The following is a 24,338-nucleotide window of genomic DNA, read 5'->3' as shown; positions in this document are numbered from 1 at the left end:
CTGCCTGAATTTAAGGACACACATAACATTTGCGGACATTTTAGGGGGTGTTTTGGGTAAAGCACTACAATGGAGCTGACAAAATACATTGTTAAGTGACTAGGCTATAGGTGTATATGGGCCCAGGATAGCACGCTGGGGAGGTTAGTGAAGGCAAATATCCATGTAGGCCAAAAAGGGAGCATTAAAAGCTTACAGCATGCATGAGGATAAAGGGGACATTCACAGCATATTTCAATCATGGTAATATATACAATACATTAATATATACAATACATTAGCAAACATTAAATACATATAATGTGATGTTAAAGGATAAAACTTACCCTAATATTGTCCTTCTGCAGGACCTGAATAACGGCAGAACAGGTCTCTGGAATCATGATCCCCAGAGCCTGGGGGGAGATGCTAGTAGAGAACTTGAGGTCCTGTAGACTTCTCCCAGTCGCCAAGTACCTCAAGGTGGAGACTAGCCTCTGCTCCGGAGTGATGGCTTGCCGCATGCAGGTGTCCTGCTTCATAATATAAGGAGTGAGCAAAGCCAACAGATGGTGAAAAACGGGGTCGGACATCCTGAGAAAATTCCTGAAATCATCAGGTTTATTCTCCTGGATCCCACGAAGCAAAGGCATGTGCGAGAACTGATCACATTGGAGTAACCAATTCTTGGTCCATGAACTCCTCCCCACCCTGCTCATGGACTAGACTTGGGTCAAAGTGTAAACCCCAACAGAAAGCCCCCACACAGCATGAACTTTACGACAAGTACATACCCGCAACAGGGTTTCAAAACGGTCGGTTGGTCACAACGAACTTAACAGAACGCACTGAAGAACAGCAAGGCCTGTGAAGAGCGAGCTGAAAATCTGATCTGCAATGAGCAGACAAGAACGCACTGAAAAACAGATACAAACTGACTGCATGCACTGAAAACCAGATACAAACCCACAAGCACAAACTGAACAGCAGTAAAACGATCTCAAAAAGCAGGAGTCTGAAAAGCGCGAATCATCTCTAACCAAACTTATACTAACACGAGATTAGCAGAAGGAGCCCAAAGGGTGGTGCACTGGGTATTGAACTTCCTTTTTCTAGTCCTGTCGTATGTGTTGTAAGTTGCCACATTCTTGACGGTCAGACTTTGGTGTGATCATATGTACGCAAGACAGTTTCAGTGGAATTCCATCGGCAACCCATCGGAAAAACCTTCAGAGGTTATTCCGACGGGAAAACCGTCACGTGTACAGGGCATAAGAAGAAAAGCCACCAGTGTGGAAATAAGCTGCTAACACAACAATACGACTAATTGTATGCAAAATGTGAGTGGAAAATGTGTTGCGCAATGGTGGTGAGTCGTGCAGGCAAGGATGCAAGCATGAATTGTAGATTACAATCTCCTTGGGTGGTTGAGATGCAGGGGGTCTTGGGGCCACATCTCATGGAAAGAGTACTTACCCCTTCCCCTGGTGACAGAAACACAGCCCTGGGTGTGGTTTGATTTTCAATTATTTGAATATCATCATCTGCAACCTTTTGGGGATATATCAACATTTATTCCACTAAATATTATCGTTGTGGATGGTCTACTGAAAACTCATGTGTTTGGATTTATCACTTCACCACATTCTTTGTTGTTTATTTGAACATTGATGTGTATACATATGCACTTTAGATACTACCGTATGTAGCGGTTGCCATAGCAATATCCTCTTTACCTTGTTTGATTTCATTTTGATTTTAATTTTTACACATTTCCCTAGGTAAATTTCCAGGGCCTACACGGTTTCAGCACTATACATTTTCCACTCAGGTCATGGATGTTTTACTCTACCCTGATACAGGGGAAAAAACATGTGGGGATCAATGGCAATATTCAAGAGAGACAGCAAAGTCTCCCATTCTGAGGATGACTGACATGCTCTTTATGGTCTTCATATATATGTAATTTCTTTCACTCTCAACCTGAGCTAATCCATGCTACATAGAGAATAAGGAACATTCCAAATGTGACCATGTGGATTATATGGACCAGAGCTATGGACTTGTGATCATTTATGTTATGAAACTTTTTGAAGTATTAGCCCCTATGTCCACAGTGTTGTGTGCTTGACCTTTACTGTTGTGTGAGGGAGGTGCTTACAGCTTTGGAGTCTTCATCTGGTTATCCATAAGGGTACTGGATCTTTATATCTAAAGGAAGTACAGATGTTCTGTAAAATAACCTCATCTGGACCACAGTGCCCTGTGAGAGCTTTGAGGGCATTACCATTGTACTATATGGGGCTTTGCAGAAAATATTATTATTTAGACTCTGGGACTCACTCTTGAGGATTGCACCCACAGAGAATGTATATACAATGGATTCACTTGCTTATTGATTGACTCAGTGAATGGAAGTATTTATACAGCTGTTTTCCCATCTGGAGGACCACCATAGGATCACCCAAATTATTTACACATTATGGGTAGGGATGACCAGTATGTGAGAGAGGTGGGAGCATGATTTAATGTCGGACTCTGTATGGGTGGTGCTTTTGGTGTAGATTTAACTTTGATATACAATGTAATAAAGTATTTTTTTTTTCCATTTAGTTCAGTGGTTCAGTGAGCTGTTGAAATTGCCTTTTTTTTTCTCTTTTTTCCTATTTACTTATAAGAGAGGGAGTTGAGTCCAAATCAGGTTTTTATTTTTTAAGTGTTAAGTCATGTTATTTTCACCACCTATCTCTTTATATATACAAAATACGTAGTGTTGATATGTGTGATTTCTTAAGAGGAGATTTGACCTTGAGGGTCATGATAAGTTTATTTTTTACTAGGCCATCGTTTCACAAGGCAACTTTTAATCAAGAGATTAAAATTAAATTAGTTCACCTAAAATGGCTAAAAATATTGTAATGATTCCATGCAAATATTTTAGTACTTTTAGAAGGCTCCAATTTTATAAGCAGAGATCAGTGAGGTTAATAATTAATAAATCCAAAAGTGAGTGTATTTTCTAACATAAAAAGGTAGAGAGATTTTATTAATTCCAAGCACACTATGTAAGCAGCTTTTCCTAGGCCACATGGGGTGACAGGGGGTCACACTTTTCCTTGTTACATTTTGAAAAGGAGAAACGCCAGGCAGCAATTAATTAAAAAATGAACATTAGAGTGTAATTATGTAATAAATGTGTTACTAAAATATTGTACTGACCCAATGCACAGTATTTAAGTACTATACTGAGAACAATTTTGAAAAGGAGCATAGGCATGAGCTTAAGATTTGGTCCGACCACAAGTTTAGTCTTGGGAGGGACATTGCTATAAAATATTTTTAGTTTTATTTATAGTTTTTTTGGGGGCAATTTATCGGGGAAATGGCTGGTATTGGCACTTCAATCATCACAGGACCATGGTTGTTATGGTGTCAGGATGATTGAAGTGCATATTTTCTATTATTACATTGTAATCTAAAATTAAATGGTACAACTCACCATATACCATGCAGAATCAGTGGGAGCCCTGAGGGTGTCATTTGCCACGTCGCCTGCCACCAAATGCGGATTGTCTCTTGCCACTTCACGTGCCACACACTGCGGATTGTCACTTGCCACGTCACTTGTCACCAAAGGTGGATTGTCTCTTGCCACGTCACCTACCAAACATTACGGATTGTCACTTGCCATGTCACCTGCCACATATTGTGGATTGTCACTTGCCACGTCGCCTGCCACATATTATGGATTGTCACTTGCCACATCACCTGCCACACATTGCGGATTGTCACTTGCCACGTCACCTGCCACAAGTTGCGGATTGTCTCTTGCCACGTCGCCTGCCACACATTACTGATTGTCACTTGCCACGTCATCTGCCACATATTGCAGATTGTCACTTGCCACGTCGCCTGCCACACATTGTGGATTGTCACTTGCCACGTTGCCTGTCACACATTGCGGATTGTCACTTGCCACGTCGCCTGCCACACATTGCGGATTGTCACTTGCCACGTCACCTGCCACACATTGCGGATTGTCACTTGCCACATTGCCTGCCACACATTGCGGATTGTCACTTGCCACGTCGCCTGCCACACATTGCGGATTGTCACTTGCCACATCACCTTCCACACATTGTGGATTGTCACTTCCCACATATTATGGATTGTCACTTGCCATGTCACCTGACACACATTGCGTATTGTCACTTGGCACGTTGCCTGCCACACATTATGGATTGTCACTTGCCACGTTACCTGCCACACATTGCGGATTGTCACTTGTCACATTGTCACTTGCCATGTCATCTGCCACAAGTTGCGGATTGTCTCTTGCCACGTCGCCTGCCACACATTACGGATTGTCACTTGCCACGTCATCTGCCACACATTGCAGATTGTCACTTGCCACGTTGCCTGCCACACATTGCAGATTGTCACTTGTCACGTTGCCTGCCACACATTGCGGATTTTCACTTGCCACGTCGCCTGCCACACATTGTGGATTGTCACTTGCCACGTCACCCGCCACACATTGTGGATTGTCACTTGCCACGTCACCTGCCACACATTACGGATTGTCACTTGCCACGTCATCTGCCACATATTGCAGATTGTCACTTGCCACGTCGCCTGCCACACATTGTGGATTGTCACTTGCCACGTTGCCTGCCACACATTGCGGATTGTCACTTGCCACGTCGCCTGCCACACATTGCGGATTGTCACTTGCCACGTCACCTGCCACACATTGCGGATTGTCACTTGCCACATTGCCTGCCACACATTGCGGATTGTCACTTGCCACGTCGCCTGCCACACATTGCGGATTGTTACTTGCCACATCACCTTCCACACATTGTGGATTGTCACTTGCCACATATTATGGATTGCCACTTGCCATGTCACCTGCCACACATTGCGTATTGTCACTTGGCACGTTGCCTGCCACACATTATGGATTGTCACTTGCCACGTCACCTGCCACACATTGCGGATTGTCACTTGCCACATTGTCACTTGCCACGTCACCTGCCACAAGTTGCGGATTGTCTCTTGCCACGTCGCCTGTCACACATTACGGATTGTCACTTGCCATGTCATCTGCCACACATTGCAGATTGTCACTTGCCACGTTGCCTGCCACACATTGCGGATTGTCACTTGTCACGTTGCCTGCCACACATTGCAGATTTTCACTTGCCACGTCACCTGCCACACATTGCGGATTGTCACTTGCCACGTCACCTGCCACACATTGGGGATTGTCACTTGCCACGTCGCCTGCCACACATTGCGGATTGTCACTTGCCACGTCGCCTGCCACACATTGCGGATTGTCACTTGCCACATCACCTTCCACACATTGTGGATTGTCACTTGCCACGTCGCCTGCCACACGTTGCAGATTGTCACCTACTGTGTCACTTTTCTACTAAGGTTTTCTTTTGCTGTGTCCCACAGTGAAGTTAGGCAGCAGAGAGATGATGTAATCTGCTAAACTAAGCAGAGCAATAACTTCACAAAAGGATATAGCAACTTTATAAGAAGACCTTGATAAAATAGAGGGGTGTGCAACTACATGCCCAATAGATTAATTCCCAATTTGTTTAACATATTTTGACAAATTCATTAATTTGGAAACATCAATTTTTCTGAATATTCGTAAATTCGAATTTACAAGTATTCTAATTTACAAATATTCAAAAAAATTCATGAATTTGTAATCCGAAAACCCGAAATAATGAACTATTAAATTATAAGTATTGGAATTTCCTTTCAAATTTGGCTGTTAGTGAACGTAACGAATATGAACTAATCCTAAATTACGAATTATCCGAAATAACGAATGTCATATCTAAATGAATGTAACGTAAAAAATGAATAATAATTAATAATAATATTATTATAATTAGGGATGCACCAATACCATTACTTTTTTTAGTACTCACCAATACCAATTACTGATACCTACCGCAACTGTTTTGTTTTCACTTCAGATGTCAGCAATGGTACAAAGCATTGAAAAGTTATTTACAAATGAGAAAAATTTATTTTTGTTTTTAATTTTGCTCTTTTTCAATGTGAAATGTGTAAATATATGTTAATATATATGTGCAAAAATATTCACTAACAAAGTGAATATAAAAAAAGTTTTAATTGTTTATCATTTGTAAAATAGACGTGAAAAAAAAAAAAAGCAGGAATATGATAATTAAATGGAAGAGAATAGGGACTTAATTAAGGTTGATTAGAATAAATTAGGGGTTAATAAGCTGTTAAACCGAGGAACATTTGTTCAGCTCTTTGGTCTGCAGATGAAGAAACAGAAAGATACAAAAAGAGACACCGGGGGGAATTCCTAAAACTGGTGCACACAGAATCTGGTGTATCTGTGCATAGTAACCAATCCACTTCTAACTTCAGCTTGTTCACTTAAGCTTTGACAATAAAACCTAGATGCTTATTGGTTCCTATGCACGGCTGCACCAGATTCTGTGTGCTCCAGATTTAGTAAATCTCCCGCAATGTTTCTTTTTATTTTAGTGTTTCAGCGGCTAGGTAATGTTGTTAATAAACATTGCCAGCTGCTTTTTTTTTCACAGCTCCAATTACCGGACTTTTTTTAACACTTTAGTTGTCAACAGGGGAGACCCACTGACAGCTCAAATAACTGAGCCTGAAAGTATCAGTGCATTTGCATAAGTACCGATACTTGTGTAAATACTTGGTACCGGCACCGATACCGATACTAGTATCGGTGCAACCCTAATTATAATAAAAACATTTTATTATAATTAATTCAATCCATTCCATTTGTTTAGATGCGTCATTCATTATTTTGGATAATTTGTAACTTCTGATAAATTTTGTTTTCATTATATTCACTAACAGCCAAATTTGAAAGGAAATTCCAATACCTATAATATAATAGTTAGTTATTATTAGTTAGTATTTAGAATTTTTGTATTTTCTTTCAAATTTTTGAATTGAGATCATAACAACTGACCCGAAAAACAAACAAACAAAAAAAGGAGGATGTGCAAGTAGACCACCAAACAACCTTGATGGTCACAAAGCAACTTGGTCCCCTGACCAAAGGGAAGCGAGGATGTGATGGCAGACGCCATGAGAAAATTTTGAATCCAAAAGAATCTTTAGATCCAGAATCCTGAAATCCTTCCTTTTCTGGAACTAGGAAATTACACACCTTGGGAGAGGAGTTGTTGGAGAGCAGCATAAGATCCTCCCACTTTTATGGAGAAGAGAGTAGGTTTGACAGCATAAGGCAGGGTGGGGGCAAGCACCAGAACTTGGCAAAAACTAAATTACAAATGCTATTGCAGGAAAATTCAAAGCAAAGTTGGTGGCTACATACATTTTCCTTTTTTGTACAACTAGGTGCCAGCACAACTGAGCATGCTCAGACCTGAAAATAGCTCTCATTTTAGCTCCAATGTCTTTTCTATAGTAAATACCAAAATGAGTGCTGTGTTAACCTCTTGGCGACCGTCTCATGCTGATATACGTCGGCAGAAGGGTTCATACAGGCAAACTAACGTACCTGTACATAGCCCTTTAAGAGCTCCTTGAGTCAGTTCCGTGAACTCGATTGCTGCGGGGATACCCACGATCGCCTCACAGAGAGGAAAAACGGGGAGATGGTAATGTAAACCAGCATCTCCCCGTTCTGCCTAGTGACAGTGTCAGTGATCTCTGCTTCTTGTGATCAGGAGCAGAGATCAGTGACGTGTCACATGTAGCCACGCCCCCCAGAGTTAGAAACACTCCCCAGGACAGACTTAACTCTTACACTGCCAGTGTCCTTTACACAGGAATCAGTGCATTTGTAAAGCACTGATTGCTGTATAAATGACAATGGTCCCAAAAATGTGTCAAAAATGTCCGATGTGTCCACCAAAATGTAGCAGTCATGATAAAAATGGCTGATTGCCGCCATTACTAGTAAAAAAATTTATCAATAAAATGAATAAAAATGGCATAAAACTATCCCCTATTTTGTAAACGCTATAACTTTTTCGCAAGCCATTCAATAAACGCTTATTGTGATTGTTTTTTTACCAAAAATATGTAGAAGAATATGTATCGGCCTAAACTGAAGGAAAAACATTTTTTTATATATTTTTGGGGGATGTAAAAAATAATGCATTTTTTTCAAAATTGTAGATCTTTTTTGGTTTATAGCGCAAAAAAAAAAAAAAACAAATGATCAAATACCACCAAAAGAAAGCTACCATTGATTATAATGGTACAATTATAACTTCCCCAAATAAATCTTTTTAATGTTGAGATGAAATGTATCTTTCTCTTCAAATATTTTGTTTTTAACCACTTGACAACTGGGCACTTAAACCCCCCAGACCAATTTTCTGCTTTCAGTGCTTTCACACTTTGAATGACAATTACTCATGTAATACTGTACCCAAATTAATTTTTTTCATATAGATAGAGCTTTCTTTTGGTGGTATTTGATCACCTCTGGGTTTTTTATTTTTTGCGCTATGAATGAAAAAAGACCAAAAATGTTGAAAAAACACATTTTTCCTAGTTTCTGTGATAAAATTTTGCAGATTGTTAATTTTTCTTCATAAATGTTGGCCACAATTTATACTGCTACATATCCTTTCTTAAAAATAACCCAAATTAGTGGATATTATTTGGTCTTTGTGAAAGTTCAAACCATAGCAAATCATAAAAAATTGATCACACCTGATGTACTGGTGGCCGATCTCATTTCTTGCGACCCGAACAAGCCAGAAAAGTACAAATACCTCACAAATGACCCCTTTTTTGAAAGTAGACATTCCAAGGTATTTAGTAAGAGGCATGGTGAGCTTTTTGATGTTGTCATGTTTTCCCACAATTCTTTGCAAAATGAAGATCCCCCCCCCCCACAAAATTGCCATTGTAATAGGTTATTTCTCTCACATGGCATGTGTATACCACAAATGACACCCCAAAATACATTCTGCTACTCCTCCTGAGTATTACAATACCACATATGTGAGACTTTTCCACAGCCTAGCCACTTAGAGAGGCCTAACATGCAGGGACTACCATCACGTGTTCTAGGAGCATAAATTACACATCTAACTTGTTGACTACCTTACACTTTTGAAGGCCCTGGATAATGGCACGTGACACTGACGTGGCACTGATGACAGATGGCACAGATACGTGGTACTGATGACAGATGGCACTAACAATCTCTCATTGGAAGCTCCAATTTCGCTGTAAACGGCCGCTGTGATTGGCCATTTACAGCGATCTGTGACTGGCTGTGTCCAAGGGACACGGCTGGCATAGAATTTCGCCGATGCACGCTCGCGGGAGCTCGCATTGCGAAAGTAAACAGGAGGACATCCAGGGACGGCCTCCCGGCAATTGGGCATTTCGGCTATAGTGTGGACGCCTAGTGGTTAAGAATGCTAGTATGTGGAATGTTTTGATGTTTTGGCAAAATATATTTTTCTCTGTCACTTTCACTTGCTACTCTCCATTACACAACAATCTTTACCCAAATAGACACAGGAGACTTTACAAACCACATACAGTACCATTGCTGATGCAAATTTAAAACGAGTCACAATTTTTTGTGCTTTTTATTATTTCCAAATAATCATAATTTGAGCCCAAAAAATTTGATATGTGTACCAACATCAGAAACCAAAATGTAATTCCCAAAAATGTGAGGGTAATATCACTATTCTACACTCACCCACAAAAAACACCAAATATCATAGAAAAAAATCAAGAGTTATAACTTGAGTAATGTAATTCCATCGCCTGTATGTTCAAATAAATGCAGTATTTATGTGTATCTATGTTTAGAAGGTTTTCACATGTGGCAGCACTGTGGCTTAGAGGTTAGAACTTCTGTTTAGCATCCCTGTGTGTCTGGGTTCAAATCCCAAACATGCTGCTTTATGTAGAGAAGTTGTCTCATCTCCCATGTCTTAAAACTATGTCTAAATGTAGCATTTATGTTTAGGAGGATTCCACCACCATTGTAAATCTTGCCAGATACATTATCTAGCCAAAAGTATTGGGACACCTGTCTTTACACACACATGAACTTTAATGGCAGTCCAGTCTTAAGCCTCATACACACGATTGGATTTTCCGCAGACAAAACTCCAGACTTTTGTCGGAAGGGCGTGTGCCGTGAACTTGCATACAAACAGTACACAGTTTTTCGGCCAACAAACACGAACATAATGACGTACTATGTGGAATTTCAGCTCTTGAGCACCACCTTTCAGGCACCTTCTGCTAATATCATGTTTGGTGAGCATTGATTCCGAGCATGTGTGTTTGTACTTTTGTGTGATGGGCTTGTGTACACAATAGGAAAATCAGACCATTGTCCACCGAAAATTTACTAGCCTGCCATCCAAAATCTGTTGGTGGAAAGTTGGCCAACAATTGTCTGGAGCGTATACTAACAGTCGGATTTTAGGCAAACAGTCTGTCATCACACAATTCCCTGCCAAAAATCCAATCGTGTGTTGAAGGCTTTAGTTCGTGGGTTCAAATTTGATTTGGCCCACCCTTTGCAGCTAAAACAGCTTCTGGGAAGGCTAGGAAGGCTGTCCATAAGGTTTAGTGTGTCTATGGGAATGTTTGAACATTCTTTCAGAAGTGCATTTGTGAGGCCAGGCACTGATGTTGGATGAGAAGGCCTGATTCGCAGTCTCTGCTCTAATTCAGCCAAAAGATGTTCTATCGGGTTAAGGACAGGACTCTGTGCAGGTCGGTCAAGTTCCTCCACCCCAAAATCACTCATCCAGGTCTTTATGGACCTTGCTTTGTGCACTGGTGTGCAGTCATGCTGGAGCAGGAAGGGGCCATCCCCAAACTGTTCCCATAAAGTTGGGAGCATGAAATTGTCCAAAATGTCTTGGTATGCTGATGCCTTAAGAGTTACTTTCACTGGAACTAGGCCAAGCCCAACCCCTGAAGAACAACCCCTGAAGAACAACCCCACATCATAATCCCCCCTCCACCAAATGATTTGGGCCAGTGCATAAAGCAAGGTCCATAAAGTCATGAATGAATGAGTTTGGGGTGGAGGAACTTGACTGGCCTGCACAGAGACCTGACCTCAACACAATAGAGCACCTTGGGGATGAATTAGAGCAGAGACTCTAAGACAGGCCTTCTCCTCCAACATCAATGCCTGACCTCACAAATGCACTTGGAAGAATGTTCAAACATTCCCATATCACTCTTAAACCTTGTGGACATCCTCCCCAGAAGAGTTGAAGCTGTTATAGCTGCAAAGGGTGGACAAAATGAATTTTGAACCCTACGGACTTAAGCCTCATACACATGATTGGATTTTCCACCAGGAATTGTGTGATGACAGACTGTTGGTGGAAACTCCGACCGTTTGTACGTTCCATCAGACAATTGTTGTCGGTTTTTTCACGGACAAATGTTGGATGGCAAGCTTATAAATTTTCTGTGGACAAATGTCTATTGTCGGGTTTTCGATCGTGTGCAAGGATGAGATAGAAGCGGTCGGTCTTGTAAACTAGCACTCGTAATGAAGAATTAACATTCATGACGCGGCAAATTATGAAATCACAAAATGCAGCGCACATTATCTTCTGTAATGCGATAATATTGAAGCTGCTTTGCTGGTGATACTAATGGAGTTTTGCCAAACGTATTTTAAAAGGCTTTTATTTTTGGTGATATCAAGAATAATATTATAATGCTTGTTTTTTTTTGGGCAACTTACCACAACACCATTATCCCATATTCTTTAAGATCAAAAGATAATGTTGCTGTCCCTTGTTAATTTGACATTTTCTTTTAAATGTAACTGCCTGCTGTCAAACTGTCATTTGAAGTAAAACACATAGCCAAGTATTATTCTCCACAATTTTCTTTATTGTGCATTAAAAAAAGAAAATAAATACAATTAGACATGCTATCTGCCAATAAAACTTAACCAAAAAGTGCATTCTATGCGTCCAAAAATATAGAATATACACCAAATCAAATCATTATTCAACCAAAAAATAAAATAAAAGCCTCATGCATGTGTCCTATTTCTTATGGTCCAGCGATGCGGCCACCCGAAGCCTCCATTCTCTACTCCTCCTCTTCGTGGCGCCAACATTGTAAGTGACAGTTTGCGGCTTCACAGCCGGGGGCGCACTGCGCATGTGTGAGACGCGCTACGCTTTGTCAATGGCCAGGCAATGTTCTGGGACCTATGACATGTCCCAGAACATTGCCGGGAGGGAGGGGCCACCTAGGGGGGGAGGAGGAGTTGCCTAGGTGGCCAGAAGGAGGAAGGAAGAACAGGGACAGGAAGTCCCACTCCAAACCAGGTACCCATCCCTCCCCCCAAAAAAATGACATGCCAATTGTGGCATACCAGGGGGCGAGGAGTACTTCCACTTTTGGGTGTAACTCCACTTCAAGCATTATTAAAATCACTGCTGCTAAAAAAACTGACATTTTAAAAACATTTTTTCCAATTGATACATGTCACCTGGGGCAGGACCCAGGTCCCCATACACTTTTTATGGCAAAGAACTTGTATATAAGCCTTCAGTGAGAACTTTGGATTTTGCAGGTTCGAGCCCCATTGACTTCCACTATTCCAGCATATGCGATCTGACAGGCATGTTTGCCAGCAATAGCGCTGCTTTCCATTTGCATTAGCGCCCAGTTTGAGAGTTGAAGTATTAATTGGCCTTAATTGGGCGCTATTTTCTGGGACTGCAGAGTAAATATAGTAAATGACCCCCACTGTGTCCTTGGGTAAAAACACTCACACACTGTACTGTATTAAAGACCACTTCTTTCCCTCTCATCTCTACAACATGGTGGGGGAAGGGACATTTTTACAATATAACACATTCATTATACAAAAAAAAAAAAATTTGGTATACCTCTCAAGTGACAAGTAGGATATGTGACCCCTACTTCACTGCATTTTATAATAAGGAACAGTGATATGCAGTTTTTGGCAATTCATTACTTGTATATTGTGTTGATTCATTTTGCCATTCAATACTGTGCAAGGGCAGGTAATACAGGGAAGACACTCGGATTAAAACTTTGAACTATATATGTGTGGATCAAACTTGTGGGTTCTATATGAAAACCAGAGGCCAGAAACATGAAGATCCTTTTTTACTTGTAGTCAAGAAAGTCAAAATTGAATTGCCCTATTGAAGTCTCCCATCTTTTTACCACTTTAGCAAGAGGAACTGGGAGGAAATCTCCCAAAGGTGAGAGTACTTGTCATCTTAGATATATGTCACCAGAACACTTGCCTTTTTCTCCGGCGACAGCCCTTATATTAAAAGACAAGGCAGATCTCCGCAGTGGAGAAGGTTTTCTCACCCCCCCCCCCCCTTTTCTTCACTATCCAAAAACGAATAAAATAATGCATTTGCATGCACTTCAAGAAGGCCAATGGATCAACTCTTGAAAAAACTAACACTGATCTGTAATGCTGTACACCTCAAAAAGGCCACTTATGAAAGTATTCTGTCATGTTTTCCACTGTGCAAACTAAGAGCCGGTTCACACAGGGGCAACACGACTTCCAGCGCGACTTTGGGAGGCAACTTGGACATGACTTGAGTATGAATCACAGCGCGACTTGAGGCAACTTACAAGGCAACTTGAAGTTGCCTCCAGGACAAGGGACTTTGCCAGTGGCCAATCACATAATAATCAGCTCTGTGGGAGGGAGGGGTTTGCCTAGAAAACTATTTTTACTTCCTGGAAAGTTCAGTTAAGACAGGGGATCTGATTTGGAGGCTACTTTCATTGAAATCATTGGGTACAGGCCACCTAGAAGTTGGATTGAAGTCATACAGGGACCTTTTCTGAAGTCAGAGCGACTTCAGTAGTGTACATTAAGACGGCTCCATTCACTTACATTGATTTTCTCAACCGCGTGACTTGGGGCGACTTGAAGTCGGATCTTAGGTCGCCCCTGTGTGAACCGGCTCTTGTGATTTTTATTTGTAAATAACTGAATCAGAAACAATTACAGCTTTTCTTACGTACCTTTGCATGTTGGTGGATCTATATTCCAAGTTCCATTGGATGTACAGTGAATCTGAGATGGCCCATTAAGTTTCTTATTTGGATTTTTGCACTCTAGGTTTATTACATGACCTGCTGTATATTCTTTGTCATACACGGTGGACAAAACTCTTACACTCTTATCCACAACTCGGGGACATAGTTTGGCTGTAAAAAAAAAAAAAAGGAAAGATGTGAGTATAATTGCAAAACATCTACACACTTTGAAAACAAGTTAAGCTTAAAGTGGAGTTCCACCCAAAAGTGGAACTTACGCTTATCTCCCCGGGAGGGGAGCGAGTACCTTTTTTTTAACAGGTCCCCTGTCCCGACTTCCAGGAAATTGGGCCACAGCGAAGTACATCAGCGGCTCGGTCCACCTCCTCCTCCCTCCTCTCTCCCCTTGTGCCAGGCCAGTGAGAGAGTGCAACGCGCTTCACACATGGGCAGTAGGGACTTGGCCGTGAAGCTGCAAGTCTACACTGCCGGGTTCCCTTACCCGCAATGGCAGCTGCAGCACCCGACAGCCGATGTAAAAATCGGCTGTGGTGCCGACATCGCTGGACTCCAGGACAGGTAAGTATCCTAATCTTAAAAGTCAGCAGCTCCAGTATGTTTAGCTGCTGACTTTTCATTTTTGAAGGAGCAGGACACCACTTTAAATAAAGAACTTCTATTGATGTCATTTTTTTTTTTTCGTATTTTTTTTTTTGTTTTAAAGCATGGGACTCTTGCGTTCATGACTGCACTATACTGAAGTTCATGTGTACGTAAGCAACTGACATATAAAGCAGCAACTAGAAGAAACCTATGGTACCATCAGCATTTTATAATGATTGTTCTCCATAAACTGACCAACACAGTGTGGGTTATTTACGAAAGGCAAATCCACTTTGCACTGAACGTGCACTTGGAAGTGCAGTCGCTCTAAATCTGTATATCTGAAATGAGTGGAAGCTCTGCTGATTTTATCATCCAATCATGTGCAAGCTAAAATGCTGTTTTTTATTTTTCTCGAATGTCCCCCTCGGATTTACAGTGACTACTTCCAAGTGCACTTTTAGTGCACTTTCAAGTGCACTTGCAGTGCAAAGTGGAGTTGCCTTTAGTAAATAACCCCCAGTGTATCACTTTTTTCAGACAGCCAGGTGCCTAAAAATATTAATTTAAAAGAGTGAATCATGTGGTTTAGGTGCATTCTTTTAATTTGTAGATGCATATTCTGCTCACTTATACCAGCTGCACATGCAGAACCTCTGTCTCTCCCCATAAGCTTGTCTGACATTATGAATACAGGGGACTGCTTAGGGAACTCTATGGTCACAGTGCATACAATACACTCATTTTATAACATCAGCACTATAAGAGCAATGCAAATGATCACCTACAAGGGCATTGGATTACATTTCAAAGAGGTCTGGTCAGTAAAATGTTCTTCCAACTGAGGTGTGAATCACAATTTTGTGATTGGTCAGATCCTTCACATCTTCTTACATCAGTGTCCTCAGTCTCCCTGCACATCACAGCTTCCTTTGCATTACAGTCTCCCCTTTACATCAGCGTCCACAGTCCTCCCTTCACATGAAAGCCCCCCCTACACACCAAGATCTCTTTCTATGCATCACAATTCCCCCTCCCTTACATCAGTCACCCCTTCACATCATTGTCATCAGCTCCCCTTTAAATCACATTTCTCCTTCACAGCAATGTTATTAGTCCCCCTTCACTTCAATGCCCCCACATCCGCAGCACTGTTCTCAGTCCCCCTTCACATCATACCCCCTCCCCAACATTCCCCCTTCACAGAATTGTCCTCAGTCCCCCTTCACGTCAACGGGCAGGCAATGTTCTGGGACCTATGATGTGTCCAAGAACATTGCTGGGAGGGAGGGGCTACCTAGGGGGAGAGGAGGAGCTGCCTAGGGGGAGAGGAGGAGCCGCCTAGGCGGCCAGAAGGAGGAAGGAAGAAATGGGACAGGAAGTCCCACTCCAAACCAGGTACTCATCCCTCCCCCCCAAAAAAATGACATGCCAATTGTGGCATATCAGGGGGTGAGGAGTACTTAAAGCGGAAGTTCCACTTTTGGGTGTAACTCCACTTCAAGCATTATTGAAATCACTGCTGCTAAAAAAGCTGACATTTTAAAAACATTTTTTCCAATTGATACATGTCACCTGGGGCAGGACCCAGGTCCCCATACACTTTTTAAGGCAAAGAACTTGCATATACAGTGGTGTGAAAAAGTGTTTGCCCCCTTCCTCATTTCCTGTTCCTTTGCATGTTTTATCACACTTAAGTGTTTCGGAACATCAAACCAATTTAAACAATAGTCAAGGACAACACAAGTAAACACAAAATGCAATTTGTAAATGAAGGTGTTTATTATTAAAGGTGAAAAAAAATCCAAACCATCATGGCCCTGTGTGAAAAAGTGATTGCCCCCCTTGTTAAAACATACTATAACTGTGGTTGTCCACACCTGAGTTCAATTTCTCTAGCCACACCCAGGCCTGATTATTGCCACACCTGTTCACAATCAAGGCATCACTTAAATAGGAGCTGCTTGACACAGTAAGGTCCACCAGAAGATCCTTAAAAGCTACACATCATGCCGAGACCCAAAGAAATTCAGGAACAATTGAGAAAGAAAGTAATTGAGATCTATCAGTCTGGAAAGGGTTATAAAGCCATTTCCAAAGCTTTGGGAATCCAGCAAACCACAGTGAGAGCCATTATCCACAAATGGCGAAGACATGGAACAGTGGTGAACCTTCCCAGGAGTGGCCGGCCGCCCAAAATTACCCCAAGAGTGCAGCGACGACTCATCCAAGAGGTCACAAAAGACCCCACAACAACGTCCAAGGAACTGCAGGCCTCACTTGCCTCAGTTAAGGTCAGCGTTCATGCCTCCACCATCAGGAAAAGACTGGGCAAAAATGGCCTGCATGGCAGAGTTCCAAGGAGAAAACCACTGCTGAGCAAAAAGAACATCAAAGCTCGTCTCAATTTCTCCACAACACATCTTGATGATCCCCAAGACTTTTGGGACAACATTCTGTGGACCGATGAGACAAAAGTGGAACTCTTTGGAAGGTGTGTGTCCAAGTATATCTGGCGTAGAAGGAACACTGCATTTCATAAAAAGAACATTATACCAACAGTAAAATATGGTGGTGGTAGTGTGATGGTCTGGGGCTGTTTTGCTGCTTCAGGACCTGGAAGACTTGCCGTGATAAAAGGAACTATGAATTCTGCTGTCTACCAAGAGATCCTGAAGGAGAATGTCCGACCATCTGTTCGTGTACTCAAGCTGAAACAAACTTGGGTTCTGCAGCAGGACAATGATCCTAAACACACCAGCAAGTCCACCACCGAATGGCTGAAGAAAAACAAAATGAAGACTTTGGAGTGGCCTAGCCAAAGTCCTGACCTGAATCCTATTGAGATGTTGTGGTATGACCTTAAAAAGGCCGTTCATGCTCGAAAACCCTCTAATGTAACTGAATTAGGACAATTCTGCAAAGATGAGTGGGACAAAATTCCTCCAGGACGCTGTAAAAGCCTCATTTCACGTTATCGCAAACGCTTGGTTGCAGTTGCTGCTGCTAAGGGTGGCCCAACCAGTTATTAGGTTTAGGGGGCAATCACTTTTTCACACAGGGCCATGATGGTTTGGATTTTTTTTCACCTTTAATAATAAACACCTTCATTTACAAATTGCATTTTGTGTTTACTTGTGTTGTCCTTGACTATTGTTTAAATTGGTTTGATGTTCCGAAACACTTAAGTGTGACAAACATGCAAAGGAACAGGAAATGAGGAAGGGGGCAAACACTTTTTCACACCACTGTAAGCCTTCAGTGAGAACTTTGGATTTTGCAGGTTCGAGCCCCATTGACTTCCATGATTCCCACATATGCGATCTGACAGGCATGTTTGCCAGCAATAGCGCTGCCTTCTATTTGCATTAGCGCCCAGTTTGAGATTGTTTGATTCTGCAGATGGAGGAAAATCCTTTTTTTCTATCTGTTTGCAGAGCGGATCGGATGACCACGGACAGACGGTCCGTGTTCATCGATCCCCCATAGAGGAGAGCGGAGAGCTGCAGGGACCGCCCTGTTATCCGCTGGCTCAACGGGGACAACAGAGTGATCCCCGCTGAGCAAGCGGATCATCACGGGGCGGATCATTACTGATCCGTCCCGTGTGAAAGGGGCCTATATGTGGAGTTTAGACTTGTGGGTTCTGTATGAAAACTGGAGGCCAGAAACATGAAGGTCTTTTTTTGCTTGTAGCCAAGAAAGTCAAAATTGAATTGCCCTATTGAATCTCCCATCCTTTTACCACTTTAGCAAGAGGAACTGGGAGGAAATCTCCCAAAGGTGAGAGTACTTGTCATCTTAGATATATGTCACCAGAACACTTGCCTTTTTCTCCGGCGACAGCCCTTATATTAAAAGATAAGGCAGATCTCCCCAGTGGAGAAGGTTTTCTCACCTCCCCCCCCCCCCCCCTTCTTCACTATCCAAAAACAAATAAAATAATGCATTTACATACACTTCAAGAAGGCCAATGCATCAACTCTTGAAAAAAAAACTAAAACTGATCTGTAATGCTGTACACCTCAAAATGGCCACTAATGAAAGTATTCTGTCATGTTTTCCACTGTGCAAACTAAGAGCCGGCTCACACAGGGGCAACACGACTTCCTGCGCGACTTTGGGAGGCAACTTGGACATGACTTGAGTATGAATCACAGCGCGACTTGAGGCAACTTACAAGGCAACTTGAAGTTGCCTCCAGGACAAGGGACTTTGCCAGTGGCCAATCACATAATAATCAGCTCTGTGGGAGGGAGGGGTTTGTCTAGAAAACTATTTTTACTTCCTGGAAAGTTTCTTCAGTTAAGACAGGGGATCTGATTTGAAGGCTACTCCCATTGAAATCATTGGGTACAGGCCACCTAGAAGTTGGATTAAAGTCATACAGGGACCTTTTCTGAAGTCAGAACGACTTCAGTAGTGTACATTAAGACGGCTCCATTCACTTCCATCGATTTTCTCAACCGCATGACTTGGGGCGACTTGAAGTCAGATCTCAGGTCGCCCCTGTGTGAACCGGCTCTTATGGTTTTTATTTGTAAATAACTGAATCAGAAACAATTACAGCTTTTCTTACGTACCTTTGCATGTTGGTGGATCTATATTCCAAGTTCCATTGGATGTACAGTGAATCTGAGATGGCCCATTAAGTTTCTTATTTGGATTTTTGCACTCTAGGTTTATTACATGACCTGCTGTATATTCTTTGTCATACACGGTGGACAAAACTCTTACACTGTTATCCACAACTGGGGGACATAGTTTGGCTGTAAAAAAAAAAAAAAGGAAAGATGTGAGTATAATTGCAAAACATCTACACACTTTGAAAACAAGTTAACCACTTTCAGACCGGACCAATTTGCTGGTCAAAGACCAGACCACTTTTTGCGATTCGGCACTGCGTCGCTTTAACTGACAATTGCGCGGTCGTGCAACGTGGCTCCCAAACAAAATTGGCGTCCTTTTTTTCCCACAAATAGAGCTTTCTTTTGGTGGTATTTGATCACCCCTGCGGTTTTTATTTTTTGCGCTATAAACAAAAATAGAGCGACAATTTTGAAAAAAACACATTATTTTTCACTTTTTGTTATAATAAATATCCCCCAAAAATATATAAAAAAACATTTTTTTCCCTCAGTTTAGGCCGATACGTATTCTTCTACATATTTTTGGTCAAAAAAATCGCAATAAGCGATTATTGATTGGTTTGCGCAAAAGTTATAGCGTTTACAAATAGGGATAGTTTTATAGCATTTTTATTAATAATTTTTTATTATTTTTTTTTTTACTAGTAATGGCAGCGATCAGCAATTTTTATTGTGACTGCGACATTGTGGGGGACCCATCGGACATTTTTGACACATTTTTGGGACCATTGTCATTTATACAGTAATCACTGCTATATAAATGCAGTGATTCCTGTGTAAATGACACTGGCAGTGAAGGGGTTAACCAGTGGGTGGCAGTGTAGGGGTTAAGTGTTCCTAGGGGTGTGTTACTAACTGTGGGGGGGTTGGGCTTTCATTTAGTGAACACTGATCTCTGCTCCAATCACATGGAGCAGAGATCAGCGTCACTAGTTGCTAGGCAGAATGGAAAAATGCTATTTACTTTGCATTTCCTCCATTCGGCCGCTCCGTGAGACGATCGCGGGGATGCCCGCGGCGATCGAGTCCGCGGGTCCCGCGACCGGACTCACGGAGGTCCCGACCAGTGCGGCGCGCTCCCGATGGCAGGGCGGCAAATTTAAAGGGACGTACATGTACGCCCATTTGCCTGCCCGTGCCATTCTGTCGACGTACATCGTCGTGCGCTGGTCGGCAAGTGGTTAAAGAGGAAGTAAACCCTGATGGGTTTACTTCCTCTTTCATTCCCTGCAAAGGCAAAGCATAATGGACTACTATACATCGCATAGTAGCCCATTATGTGTCACCTACCTGACACCGGAGCCAGCGATGTCACCGATGTCCCCTGTAGTCCGGCGCATCCATCTTTTCGGTGGGGTCTCGCAGCTCCGCAGCTGTCATTCGGCGGAGCCGCGATGATGTCACTCCTACGCATGCGCACGGGAGCCGACACGCGCGGCAGCTCCATTGTTGGAAATACTGCGCTCAGTGCGCCTGCGCGCCGCTGTCTACGGCGCATGCGCCGTAAACAGCGGTGCCTGTCTTCAGGCAAATATCTCCTAAACTGTATAGGTTTAGGAGATATTTCTTGGACCTACAGGTAAGCCTTAATCTAGGCTTACCTGTAGGTCAAAGTGGTTTGTAAGGGTTTACAACCACTTTAAGCTTAAAGTGGAGTTCCACCCAAAAGTGGAACTTATGCTTATCTCCCCGGGAGGGGAGCGAGTACCTTTTTTTAACAAGTTCCCTATCCCCACTTCCAGGAGACTGGGCCACAGCGAAGTACGTCAGCAGATCGGTCCACCTCCTCCTCCCTCCTCTCTCCCCTTCTGCCAGGCCAGTGAGAGAGTGCAACGCGCTTCACACATGGGCAGTAGGGACTTGGCTGTGAAGCTGCAAGTCTACACTGCCGGCTTCCCTTACCCGCAATGGCAGCTGCAGCACCCGACAGCCGATGTAAAAATCGGCTGTGGTGCCGACATCGCTGGACTCCAGGACAGGTAAGTATCCTAATCTTAAAAGTCAGCAGCTCCAGTATGTGTAGCTGCTGACTTTTCATTTTTGAAGGAGCAGGACACCACTTTAAGTAAAGAACTTCTATTGATGTCATTTTTTTTTTTCGTATTTTTTTTTTTGTTTGATATCATTGGGACTCTTGCATTCATGACTGCACTATACTGAAGTTCATGTGTACGTAAGCAACTGACAGATAAAGCAGCAACTAGAAGAAACCTATGGTACCATCAGCATTTTATAATGATTGTTCTCCATAAACTGACCAACACAGTGTGGGTTATTTACGAAAGGCAAATCCACTTTGCACTGAACGTGCACTTGGAAGTGCAGTCGCTCTAAATCTGTATATCTGAAATGAGTGGAAGCTCTGCTGATTTTATCATCCAATCATGTGCAAGCTAAAATGCTGTTTTTTATTTTTCTCGAATGTCCCCCTCGGATTTACAGTGACTACTTCCAAGTGCACTTGCAGTGCAAAGTGGAGTTGCCTTTAGTAAATAACCCCCAGTGTATCACTTTGTTCAGACAGCTAGGTGCCTAAAAATATTAATTTAAAAGAGTGAATCATATGGTTTAGGTGCATTCTTTTAATTTGTAGATGCATATTCTGCTCACTTATACCAGCTGCACATGCAGAACCTCTGTCTCTCCCCATAAGCTTGTCTGACATTATGAATACAGGGGACTGCTTAGGGAACTCTATGGTCACAGTGCATACAATACACTCATTTTATAACATCAGCACTATAATAGCAATGCAAATGATCACCTACAAGGGCATTGGATTAAATTACAAAGAGGTCTGGTCAGTAATAGACATGTGCATTCGTTTTCGTCCGAATGCGTTTTCGTCCGAATTTCAGCTATTTTCGTTTTCGTTTTGACAAACGATAACGAAAGCACAAAGTCCAAAAAACGAAAGATCCGACATAAATAAATGCTTTATTTTCGTTTTCATTGTTACAACAGTTCGATATAGAATAGGAGATTCGACATGACTCTGACGATAACAATCTGTGTCTATAGAACCTGTGGTCGAATGTGCCTAACCTTACCTCTATTAGTCCAAGATTATATAGAGAAAATATTCGACAGATAAAAAAGATTTGACAGAGAGAAAAGATTCTGCAAGTTACTGTCCTAAAAAGTGTTTGGGGACCCGGGTCCTGCCCCAGGGGACATGTATCAATGCAAAAAAAAGTTTTAAAAACGGCCGTTTTTTCGGGAGCAGTGATTTTAATAATGATTAAAGTGAAACAATAAAAGTGTAATATTCCTTTAAATCTCCTAGGGGGGGGGGGGGGGGGGTTGTCTATAGTATGCCTGTGAAGGGGTGCATGTTTCTGGTGCTTAGAACTGTCCCTGCACAAAGTGTCATTTATGCAGGAAAAAAAGTCCTTTAAAATCACTCGCAGCTATTATGAATTGTCGGCTCCGTAATACAGAGAACACTCATTGAAAGTCATTGATAAAAATATAAATAAATAAATAAAAAAAAAAGCGTGGGGGTCCCCCAAATTCAATTACCAGGCCCTTCAGGTCTGGTATGGATATTAAGGGGAACCCTGCCTCAAATTTAAGAAAAAATTTGACGTGGGGTTCCCCCTAAATATCCATAACCAGACCCTTCAGGTCTGGTATGGATATTAAGGGGAACCCCGCGTCAAATTAAAAAAAAAATTGACGTAGGGTTCCCCCTAAAAATCCATACCAGACCCTTTATCCGAGCACGCAACCTGGCAGGCCGCAGGAAAAGAGGGGGGGACGAGAGAGCGGCCCCCCCTCCCTCCTGAACCGTACCAGGCCACATGCCCTCAACATTGGGAGGATGCTTTGGGGGTCTGTGACCCCTCAAAGCACCTTGTCCCCATGTTTATGAGGACAAGGGCCTCATCCCCACAACCCTGGCCAGTGGTTGTGGAGGTCTGCGGGCGGGGGGCTTATCAGAATCTGGAAGCCCCCTTTAACAAGGGGACCTCCAGATCCCGGCCCCCCCCCCTGTTTGAAATGGTAAGGGGGTACAAATGTACCCCTACCATTTCACAAAGAAAGTGTAAAAAATGGTTAAATAAAACAAACACACTTTTGAAAAATTCCTTTATTAAAAATAAAAAAATAAAAAAAAGATTCCAGCGGCGGTTATCCACTCATGCTATCCAGTGACGGACGGTCATCTCTCCAGCGATGTCTCATCTTATCCAGCGCAGCGCATCCCTCCTTCTTCTGTCTCCGTGTAGGAGACACTGCAAGGATTCCGGCGCCTGACGTTTCTTATATACGGAGGGCGGGGCCTCCCGTCACCTGACCCCGCCCTCCTCTGACGCAAGGGGAAACCCGGGGTTCCCCGTGACATATGGGTGACCCCGCCCCCTCTGATGTAACGGAAACCTGCCTGTGTTACATCAGAGGGGTGCGGGGTCACCCATACGTCACAGGGAACCCCGGGTTTCCCCTTGCGTCAGAGGGGGGTGGGGTCAGGTGACGGGAGGCCCCGCCCTCCGTATATAAGAAACGTCAGGCGCCGGAATCCTTGCAGTGTCTCCTCCACGGAGACAGAAGAAGGAGGGATGCGCTGCGCTGGATGAGATGAGACATCGCTGGAGAGATGACCGTCCGTCGCTGGATAGCAAGAGTGGATTACCGCCGCTGGAATCTTTTTTTTATTTTTTTATTTTTAATAAAGGAATTTTTCAAAAGTGTGTTTGTTTTATTTAACCATTTTTTACACTTTCTTTGTGAAATGGTAGGGGTACTTTTGTACCCCCTTACCATTTCAAACAGGGGGGGGCCGGGATCTGGGGGTCCCCTTGTTAAAGGGGGCTTCCAGATTCTGATAAGCCCCCCACCCGCAGACCCTCACAACCAACGGCCAGGGTTGTGAGGATGAGGCCCTTGTCCTCATCAACATGGGGACAAGGTGCTTTGAGGGGTCACAGACCCCCAAAGCATTCTCCCAATGTTGAGGGCATGTGGCCTGGTACGGTTCAGGAGGGAGGGGGGGCCGCTCTCTCGTCCCCCCCTCTTTTCCTG

General features: G+C 42.8%; 1 protein-coding gene across 1 annotated transcript in view; it reads right to left on the bottom strand.

The window, feature by feature from the left end:
- LOC143928080 (complement factor H-like) overlaps positions 1–24,338 on the bottom strand; it is a 250,907-nt gene that overhangs the window by 61,843 nt on the left and 164,726 nt on the right. The window contains exons 8-9 of the mRNA XM_077452695.1: positions 19,248–19,433; positions 14,047–14,232 (exon numbers count right to left, since the gene is read on the bottom strand). Of these exons, the coding sequence (XP_077308821.1) occupies positions 14,047–14,232; positions 19,248–19,433 (372 nt within the window). The remainder of the gene's footprint in view (positions 1–14,046; positions 14,233–19,247; positions 19,434–24,338) is intronic.

This window comes from Lithobates pipiens, unplaced genomic scaffold (assembly GCF_037356315.1).
Source record: "Lithobates pipiens isolate NorthernLeopardFrog02 unplaced genomic scaffold, aLitPip1_a1.2 Scaffold_23, whole genome shotgun sequence".
Classification (NCBI taxonomy): Eukaryota; Metazoa; Chordata; class Amphibia; order Anura; family Ranidae; genus Lithobates; species Lithobates pipiens.
The sequence above is the reverse complement of the archived record's forward strand: the minus strand, read 5'-3'. Positions and strand labels throughout refer to the sequence as shown.